Here is a 10,347-nt window from a genome sequence, read left to right as displayed (position 1 = left end):
TTTCTGAGCTTCCATGGGTTTCAGGTGTATTCCTTTCGCTGTTGCTGAAATGGTTGGCTTGTTCTGTTTGGAAAAATATGGATACAATGGAGAAAAGAAACACTCTCAAACACTCACTTTGATACAATAAAACTCTTAAAGTTACAAAATAAGAACAAGAAGAAGAAGAATACAAAAAAGGCTCAAACAAGTTATTGGAATTTTGTCCAAAGACTCTATTTCCTCCCACTTCTAGAAATCTTTTGGGAACTAATGGAAATAGTCTTGTGATTGATCAAACCTTTTCACTTTTCTGTATAAGATTTCAAATGAAGAAAAGTCATATATTGCACTCTTAGGGTTGAAAAAATGGTTACAAGGATGAGAAAAAACCCATTGTCTTCCTCAATCTTTTCATCTTTGTAAGATTCAAAAAATTAAATCATATGTTTAATTCACACATTAAACATGATTTAATCTCAAATGTGTAACTCTCTTACACTTAACCTCTTAAGTTTTATAAAGTTACAAAGATGAGAAGACTCATTGTCTTTCTTAACCTTTCAAGTTTTGTAACATTCCAAAACTTAATCATGTGTTTAATTCACACATTAAAAGTGTAACCCTTCTTATACTTTATTTTCAAAAGTTATTTTTCAAAAGTGTAACTCTTCTTACACTTTATTTTTAACCAACAATATATATATATTTATATAAATATAACAATCCCCCACTTGGTTAAAAATAAACATCAACCCTTATAACCTCAACAGTGAAAATGCATAAAATAAAATATCTGTCGATTTGAATTTTACCTTAGTGTAATTGTCACAAAGTTCCGTTGAAATCCCAGGTTGCTTGTAGCATTGAACCAGTTATTCCTTGTAACGAAACCGGTAACAACACACACACTTCCACTAACCACACGATTGCCCATTATTTTCTTTCTTAGCACTTTTATGGCCATGTGCTCAATCCATTCATGAACTTTCTTGAAAGAAACTCCAACTCTCATGAGAGGCGACACCACTCCTAAGTTCACATAGGTGAAATTCTTCCAGCATCCTTGTTACCTTTAAGATGCTTGTCACACATAGACTGAATTTCATTAAAAGCTTTAAGCTTAACCCTCCAACGGTAACAACCAGCATTAATCATCACAAATGGAACTCACATGTTCTAATGCTGCCACAACCCACTTATCAATGACTTGTTTTTACCTATTGAACTTAAGACTAGTCATTTCTTAGTATTAAGTTGGGTTACCATCATTAGTGAATTTTATTTAAGGAGTTTTAGTTCCATCCCTCTAGATGTTATCCTTACTAAATCTCTTGTAAGAGGTTTAGTAAAAGGATCCGCCAAGTTTCCACTTGACCTCACAAATGAGATTGAGATGATTCCATTTTGAATCAATTGTCTCACATACTCATGTCTAATGCTTATATGTCTAGACTTCCCATTGTACACTCCACTGTACGCACGAGCTAGAGTGGCTTGATTGTCACAATGTATCGACACCGTTGACACATTATTTGCAGTAAAAGGAATGTCCATCATGAGATCCCTAAGCCACTCAACTTCTTTTCCAGTTGCAGCTAAAGCTATAAACTTTGCCTCCATGGTTGAGTGTGATATACAAGTTTGTTTCTTGGATCCCCAAGAGACAGCCCCACCACCAAGTGTAAACACCTAACCTGTGGTAGATAAATTATCTCCCACACTCGATATCCAGCTTGCATCTGAATACCCTTCAAGTATAGCAGGAAACTTAGAATATTGGAGGCTTAGTTCTTTGGTATTCTTTAGGTAACCAAGAACTCTACCAATAGCTTTCCAATGTTCCACGCTTGGATTGCTAATAAACCTACTTAGTTTACTAACTGCAAATGAAATGTCAGCCCTAGTACACTGAGCATCATACATAAGACTTCCAATTGCACTTGCATACTCAAGTTGAGCCACCGATCTACCATCATTCTTTTCAAGTTTTATACTTGAATCAAATGGAGTATTAGCATCTTTAATCTTGAGATGACTAAATTTGCTAACTACTTTCTCAATGTAGTGGGTTTGGTTCAAAGCATAACCCCCACTATTTCTTTTCACTTTGATACCCAATATAGTATCAACTTCTCCAAGATCTTTCATCTTGAAGGTTGAGGATAGAAACCTTTTCGTTTCTATTATTCCTTTCATGTTATCACTCAAGATTAACATGTCATCCACATATAGACACACTATGACCACATAGTCATCACAAGTTTTAGAATATAAGCACTTGTCCACATTGTTGTGTCTAAATCCATCCGAAAGAATAGCATGATCAAATTTTTCGTGCCATTGTTTGGGAGCTTGTTTTAAACCGTATAATGATTTGACAAGCTTACACACTTTGTTTTCATTCCCCAGTAGAACAAAACCTTCCGGTTGTTCCATGTAGACCTCCTCATTGAGATCCCCATTCAAGAATGCCGTTTTGACATCCATTTGATGAACAAATAGATTATGAATTGATGCCAAAGCAAACAATATCCTAACCGATGTTGTTCTAGCCACCGGCGCATAGGTATCAAAATAATCAATACCTTCTCTTTGTTTAAACCCCTTAGTTACTAATCTAGCCTTAAAGGTTTGAATCATGCCATCGGTGTGATATTTCCTTCGAAATACCCACTTGCACCCTATTGGTTTAGATCCTGGTGGAAGGTCTACCAATTCCCATGTTTGGTTGGACATAATTGAATCCATTTCATCATTGATAGCCTCTTTCCAAAAAGCAACATCTCTAGAAGCCATAGCTTCTTTGTATATTTTGGGATCCTTCTCTATTTGAAGTACTATAGGAATTTTTCTCATAATATCTTCTCTATTTCCTTCTACTAAGTAAAAGGAAATTCTTTGAGAGTCAATCTCATCCGATCCCAACACTTTCTCTTTTCTAGCTCTTTGGCTTTTCCGAGGCACAATGGGTTGCTCAACAACCTTTGAAGGTGTCTCATCTTGAGACTCTCCAACACTAGTAGGTACTTGAGAATTGCTATCACTCAACAAATTCTCAAAGAACTCTACCTCTCTTGATTCAATTATCACATTAGACTCCAAGTCTAATAGCCTATAAGCTTTGCTATTTGAGGCATAGCCTACAAATGCACACTTAATGGCTCTTGGACCCAATTTTGTTTTATTTGGATCCGTTTTCTTGCAATAAGCAAGACACCCCCACACTTTGAAGTAACCTATATTAGGCTTCCTTCCTTTCCATAACTCATATGGAGATATCTCATTTTTCTTCATAGGAATTCTATTCAAAATATGGCAAGCAGTCAACAAAGCTTCACTCCACAAATTGAAATTCAATTTAGCATGCAATAACATAGCATTCACCATTTCCAAGAATGTTCTATTCTTTCTCTCCGCTATGCCATTGTGTTGAGGTGTATAGGATGCGGTGCACTCATGTATTATGCCATATTCTTCACAAAAAGAATTGAATTCACTAGAGAAATATTCACCACCTCTATCACTTCTAAGCACCTTAATATTTTTTCTTAGTTGATTTTCAACTTCGGCTTTGTAAACTTTAAAGGCATTGAAAGTTTCACTTTTGTTTTTCAACAAAAACATATAGGTAAATCTAGAACAATCATCTATGAATGTAAGAAAATACCTATTTCTACCTCTTGTTAACATGCCATTAAGTTCACAAAGATCACTATGTATTAAATCAAGCAAATTAGATGATCTCTCAACACTATGAAAAGGCTTTTTAACCATCTTTGGTTTAACACATATTTCACACTTTTCAAATTTCTTGGTATCACAAGCAATCAAACCACATTTCACAATCCTTTTAATAGTGCTTAAACCAACATGTGCAAGCCTATTATGCCACAAAAATAAAGAATTTGAATCACACATATAAGCGGAAGTAGAAGCCATTTTATTGATATTGTCATTGGTACAAAGTTTGATCATCCCATCACAAGAATACCCCTTTCCCACAAAGTTCCCCGATTTAGATAAAATTAGCTTACCGGATTCAAACACCGCTTTGATACCCGGTTTGCCAAGCAAATCCCCACTAACCAAATTTTTATTCATATCGGGGACATACAATACATTTATAAGGGTAACCTTTTTGCCGGAGGTAAAAACAACTTCAATAGTGCCCTTGCCAAGCACCTTGGATCTTCCTTCATTGCCCATTTGAACCTCTTGATCTCTCTTTGCATCTTCAAAGGCCTTAAAAAGAGATTTGTCATAGGTAACATGAACTGTGGCACAAGTATCATACCACCATCCTTGCACCTTTCCTTGGACAACGCACACATCGCTTAGTGTTGCAATGATCTCCTCATCAATTGCATTCACCACAGCCCCTTTTTGGTCCTTTCGGTACCTACACTCCCTAGCATAATGCCCAGATTTTCCACACACAAAACAAGGACCTTTCTTGCCCTTAAATTGCTCTTGATTTTTCTTGGGGCTCATATAATTTCCGGAATTCCTTTTGTTGTTGTTATTTTTACCTCTAGGATGATTGGCCTTTGAAATCACATTGGCTTTGTTAGTCCCACCATTGGACTCTTCCACCATTTTGTCTCTTGATCTCGATTCTTCCTCAATGCGAAGATGTTTTTGAATCTCTTCCAAGGAGTAATCTTCACTCTTGTGAATAATCCTCTTCCGGTAACCTTTCCAACTTGATGGTAATTTAGCCACAATAGCACCAACTTGGAAGGCCTCCGGAAGTTCAATTTTGAGAACTTTCAACTTATTCACAATTACTTGCAACTCATGAATTTGTGGTAAGAGAGGCTTTTCATAAAAAAATTTGAAATCTATGTATTGAGAAATAAGAAACTTTTTGGTACCTTCTTCCTCGGCTTTGTACTTGTTTTCAAGAGCCTCCCAAATCTCCCTCGCGGAATTGGTGTTGGTGTAGAGATCATATAGCCTATCGGATAAGGCGTTCAAAATATGACCCCTACATATGAGCTCATCCTCCTCCCTCTTCTTCCTTGCCGCCACCACTTGAGGTGTGTCATTTTCCTTTGGTTCCGGTAACGGTGCCAAGGTAGGATCAAGGATGTAGAAAATCTTGAGTGCTGTGAGAAGGAATCTCACCTTGTCTTGCCACCTAGTGAAGTTGGAACCATCAAAACGATCCAACCTCACAAGGTCTTGGTTCATAATCTTGATAGTCTCTCTTTCCATTGAAGTTAGAGTCTTTGAATGTTTGGAAAAATATGGATACAATGGAGAAAAGAAACACTCTCAAACACTCACTTTGATACAATAAAACTCTCAAAGTTACAAAATAAGAACAAGAAGAAGAAGAAGAACACAAGAAAGGCTCAAATAAGTTCTTGGAACTTTGTCCAAAGACTCTATTTCTTCCCACTTCTAGAAATCTTTTGGGAACTAATGGAAATAGTCTTGGGATTGATCAAGCCTTTTCACTTTTCTGCATAAGATTTCAAATGAAGAAAAGTCATATATTGCACTCTTAGGGTTGAAAAAATGGTTACAAGGATGAGAAAAAACCCATTGTCTTCCTCAATCTCTTCATCTTTGTAACATTCAAAAAATTAAATCATATGTTTAATTCACACATTAAACATGATTTAATCTCAAATGTGTAACTCTCTTACACTTAACCTCTTAAGTTTTATAAAGTTACAAAGACGAGAAGACTCATTGTCTTCCTTAACCTTTCAAGTTTTGTAACATTCCAAAACTTAATCATGTGTTTAATTCACACATTAAAAATGTAACCCTTTTTACACTTTATTTTCAAAAGTTATTTTTCAAAAGTGTAACTCTTCTTACACTTTATTTTTAACCAACATATATATATATATATATATATATATATATATATATATATATATTTATTTATTTATTTATTTATTTATATAAATATAACATGTTCAACTATATGAGCTGGTCTGTCAGAAGAATGTGTCTACTGTTCTATATAAGACCTTGCTAGCCTAGACTGCCTCTATGTGCCAGAATTTGCTTCATTAGATTAGCCTGCCATATCATCATATGATAGCTAGTGGAATATGAACCACGAGGAAATGTCACCAAAGTGTGAAGTAGAACTAACTAGCAAACTGCCACATTCAGGTTCTTAAGAATCAGAAACAATGCTGGTCCCAGTATTGGTTTTGAGGGTCCAAATCTATTAATAAAAGAAATTCAAATTACCTTCAAAGATGTACAAAAACCCTAATTTAATTGTTCGACTGATAAGTTTCCTATCCCAAGTTATGAATAAAACTATAAATAGGAGAACTACTCAAAATTTTCATAACACAAGAGTGTTGTTCTTTGTTTTCATGGAGAAAATCGAAAAACTTTAAGAGAGGACATCTTAAGAGAAAACTCTTTTCTTTTATTAAAAAAAGAGAAGATTAAGGACCTGTTTGGTTCCTGTTTTCAAGAACTGTTTTCTGTTCTTTAAAACAAAAAATACAAAAAACTTGATTGGGAAAAGGGGTGTGTTTTTATTTTTTGTGTTTTCTGTGTTATTAAAAACCACTTTTTTGAAAACAATAAAAAGATGTTTTCATTATTTTTTTATTGTTCAAAGAATATATTGTTTTTCGTGTTTTCTTAGTTATTTTTTGTGTTTCCACAAATGTGAGCTCCACCCAACCACCAGACTCTCACCGTAAACCCTTTCTTCTTCCTTAAATTATTGAAATTAATATACTTACATATGGTGACAAAGTCATCATTTGTTTAAGAAAATTATAACTGGTGTAAAAATTTCAAAATGAAATATTTTTTTTTAATTTAAATGAACTGTGCATATGAAAATTATTTATACATTTATAAAATCAAGTTAATGGAAGAAAACGCTTTATTAATTAAAAAAAAACTTTCAAACATGTTTTTTGTTTTACTTATTCAATTTTTTTTATTAACTCAACCAAACATGTTTTTTTTTTTTTGAAAACAAAAACCGTTTTCCAGAATTCAATTTCCAAACATAATTTTTTTTTTCTTTCTAAAAACACAAAAAATTGTTATCAAAAACCGTTTTTCAAAACAGTTTTCAAAAACAACAACTAGACAGACCCTAAATTTCAAATCCCATTTTTTTTTTTATATTTTTATTTTCAGTAGTAGTTTATGGATAGTGAAAAAACTTCTAAAAATTAGTCCCACCACTTTAAAAAATATAGGATTGGATCAGGTCGAGTAAGCCCACTTGGACACCTAGACCCATTTTCAACAAAATCAAATGACTTTCTTCCTTTTCTTCTCTTCATTTTTGAGCCTTCCTGGATGTTTTTGTTATTTTGATTTCTGAAACAATGAAAGTTCATTTCTGACTGTGTACATATATAGCCCCGCGTCTGCTAGATGGGTAGGTTGAGTTGCCTATACAATAAGTTTCCTTACTTTGATCCTCATGCATTTAATTTCTTTTCTTGTACTCCTTAATTCTTAATCAGACTCCAAACACCACATAATTGAACCTTTTCCTTGGAAGGTATTGGTCTGGTGTTTTAGCAGATTATTAGACAAGATTGCAGGTACAAAATTGTTATAGACACCTCAGATTTTTTCTACTAGTTTGAAGCTCTCTCTTTTATGCTGCCAATTAATCCACTGGCGGAATAGGGTTGTCTTATTTCCTCTGTGTTTACTCTGTGGTATTTTAGTTTGTATTAGCTAGTCCCCTATGTAATAATTAATATTTCAAATAATTGTGAAATAATAATAATACTAATTATTTAAAAAAAAAAACACACACTCACATCTTGGACAAAACTACCCCCATTCTTTTTTTTTTTCCCTCCTAGCACTTTTCCACCTATTTTCATCTCACTTTTTTTCCCCATTGTTCCCTTGTCTCATTTTTTTCATCTTCTCTTTGTTCTATTGTAGTAAAGAAAGTTGGGTTGGTACTTTTCTCTCCTCTACTCTTCATTAATATATTTAATAAAGTTTTTTTAACTACCATCTATATTAAATATAAAAATTAGGATTAGTAATAATTAAATATACAATTATGAAAAATAGGAAAATAAAAATAAAACTAAATAATCAATTAGAATGATAGAAGATGTTGATTTCTTTTGAAAATTCTTCATTTTCTTAATAATAATATATGAAAATAAGGAAATTGAAATGATAAGATAAATATATGAGCAAAATTAAAAATAAACAAAAAATGGAAGAAAATACTGATTTATGTTTAAAATTCATGATTTTATCAATAGTAAACTAAAAAATATAAATAGTGAAATTAAAAAATAATTTTGTTTATTTAAAATAAAAAGACACAAAATTAATTCAATATAGTTAATGAAATCTTAGTTCATTCTAATGATTAAGTGAAATTATAAAATCAAATTTTCACTTAAAAGAAAAAGAAGAAGAAGTTATGTTAAAGAAATAAAGATAGTCGTTTCATCTTAAATGGAAAAGTATTAAAATAAAAATAATATAAATGAGCAAAAAATTTTATTAAGAGAAATATAAGTTCTAAAAAAATTTTGTTTTTATTTGTATTTTAATTTTTAAATATCTTCTTACTGTTATATTATTTTTATTTGAAAATAGCTAATAGAGTCCTATTTGAATTATAATACAATAAGATAAGGTGATTGGGTAAAATTATAAATAAATTGTTTATATAAAAGAAAAAGTGAGAAAGTTAAGTTAAAGATATTATTAAATGAATTAAATTTGAAAAATAAAAATTTACAGTTTTCTCTTAAATAAAAATATTTTAAAAATAAAATAAATGTGTTATAAATTTCATTACAAAAGAAATATAAGCTCTAAAAAATTTGGCTTTTATTTATTTTTTAATTTTAAGTATCTTCTTATCTTCTTATCAAAATAGTTAATGGAGTCCTAAATTCTAATACCATAAGATAAGGTAATGGGATGAAATTATAAAATCATTTTCTTATTTAAAATAAAAAGAGAGAAAGTTAAGTTTAATATACTATTAAATGAATTAAATTTTAAAAACGGAATAATGAAAATTAACGGTTTTATTTTAAATAGAAAATATTAAAATAAAAAAATAGATAAATGAGCTATAAATTTTATATGGAGAAACATAACTTTAATTTGGTTTCTATTAATTTTTTTTAAAAATTCTAAATACATTTTTTTGACTTTAATTTCTACTTTTAATTTATTTTTAAATTTTAATTTCTTTTTATCTAGAAATGGTTAGGAGAGTCTTGGTTGAATTCTAAGACTATAATATAAGATAATTAGGTAAAAGCTTAAAATAATTTTTTTGTTTAAAAGAAAATGAAAGAAAGTTAATTTAAAGATATTATAAAATGAAATTTAAATTTAAAAATCAAATTAAGGGTTTCATCTTAAAAAAAATTAAATAAATGGGCTATAAATTTTATTAAGAGATTATTTTTTTTGATTTTAAATATGTTTGTTAACTTTTATTTCTATTTTATTTTATTTTTTATCTAAAAATAGTTAAGTCTTAGTTGAATTCTAAGACTATAAGAATTTTATAACTAATTTTTTATTTAAATGAAAAAAAGAAAGAAAGTTAAAGTTAAAGATACAATAAAATAAATTAATTTTAAAAATTAAAATGAATAGTTTTGTCTTAAATAATTAATATTAAAACAAAAATTTAGATCAATGGGCCATAAGTTTTATTAAGAGAAACATAAGTTTTAAAAAATTTAGTTTCTACTTATTTAAAAATTTTAAATATATTTTTTAGCTTTTATTTATATTTATATTTTTAATTTAAATCTATTTTTAAATTTTATTTTATTTTAATATAAAAATAGTTAACAAAGGTGCTAGTTGAATTCTAAGGCTATAAAAATTTATAGCGATCATCACATTTGAGAAACCTTTTATTTTGAATGATGTGAATTAAACAATGTAAAATTTTAAGATAAATTGGAAGTAATTTTTTTTGGTTACTTGAGATGTTACAAATTCAAAGTGAAGGTAAATTTTTTATAATTTTTTTATATTAATGCATTATGATACTTAATGTCTGAGTATTCTAGTTTTTTTTTTCTTCTTCGTTCTTCTAGCAGGTTCTAGAATTGGTTAGAACACAAAATGGTTAAATAATAAAAAGTTGGAAACCTTAATGAGTATGACATTATATGATCTAATTATTTTTGGAAAAAAGGTGGACAACCATATCATAACATCCTTGAATGGATTTTTTAATTTCATACAAATAAATGTGTCCTGATTTCTGAATCATGTCCTAATAAATGTAGAAGAGGCCACTATATATCCTATCAACTTCTACCCATAAATATTTGCATAAACTAGGTTTAAAACAGCAATACTCTCATATTGGTGTCTTTTAGACTTGAGAAAGAAAAA

General features: G+C 30.3%; 1 protein-coding gene across 1 annotated transcript; it reads right to left on the bottom strand.

Annotated features, from left to right (window-relative positions):
• Positions 1–3,254: 3,254 nt before the first annotated feature.
• LOC117932502 lies at positions 3,255–5,186 on the bottom strand. Its single transcript, XM_034853772.1, has 2 exons — positions 4,857–5,186; positions 3,255–3,283 (listed from the first exon to the last, which is right to left on the bottom strand). The coding sequence occupies exons 1-2, from the start codon at positions 5,173–5,175 to the stop codon at positions 3,273–3,275; spliced, it is 330 nt and encodes a 109-aa protein (XP_034709663.1). The 5' UTR covers positions 5,176–5,186; the 3' UTR covers positions 3,255–3,272.
• Between the last annotated feature and the right edge of the window lie 5,161 nt (positions 5,187–10,347).

The sequence above is a fragment of the Vitis riparia genome, chromosome 15, assembly GCF_004353265.1.
Source record: "Vitis riparia cultivar Riparia Gloire de Montpellier isolate 1030 chromosome 15, EGFV_Vit.rip_1.0, whole genome shotgun sequence".
Taxonomy (NCBI): Eukaryota; Viridiplantae; Streptophyta; class Magnoliopsida; order Vitales; family Vitaceae; genus Vitis; species Vitis riparia.
The sequence above is the reverse complement of the archived record's forward strand: the minus strand, read 5'-3'. Positions and strand labels throughout refer to the sequence as shown.

Excerpts from the sequence above, each read along its gene's own strand:
- LOC117932502 (XM_034853772.1), bottom strand. The coding sequence starts at position 5,175 with ATGAACCAAGACCTTGTGAGGTTGGATCGTTTTGATGGTTCCAACTTC.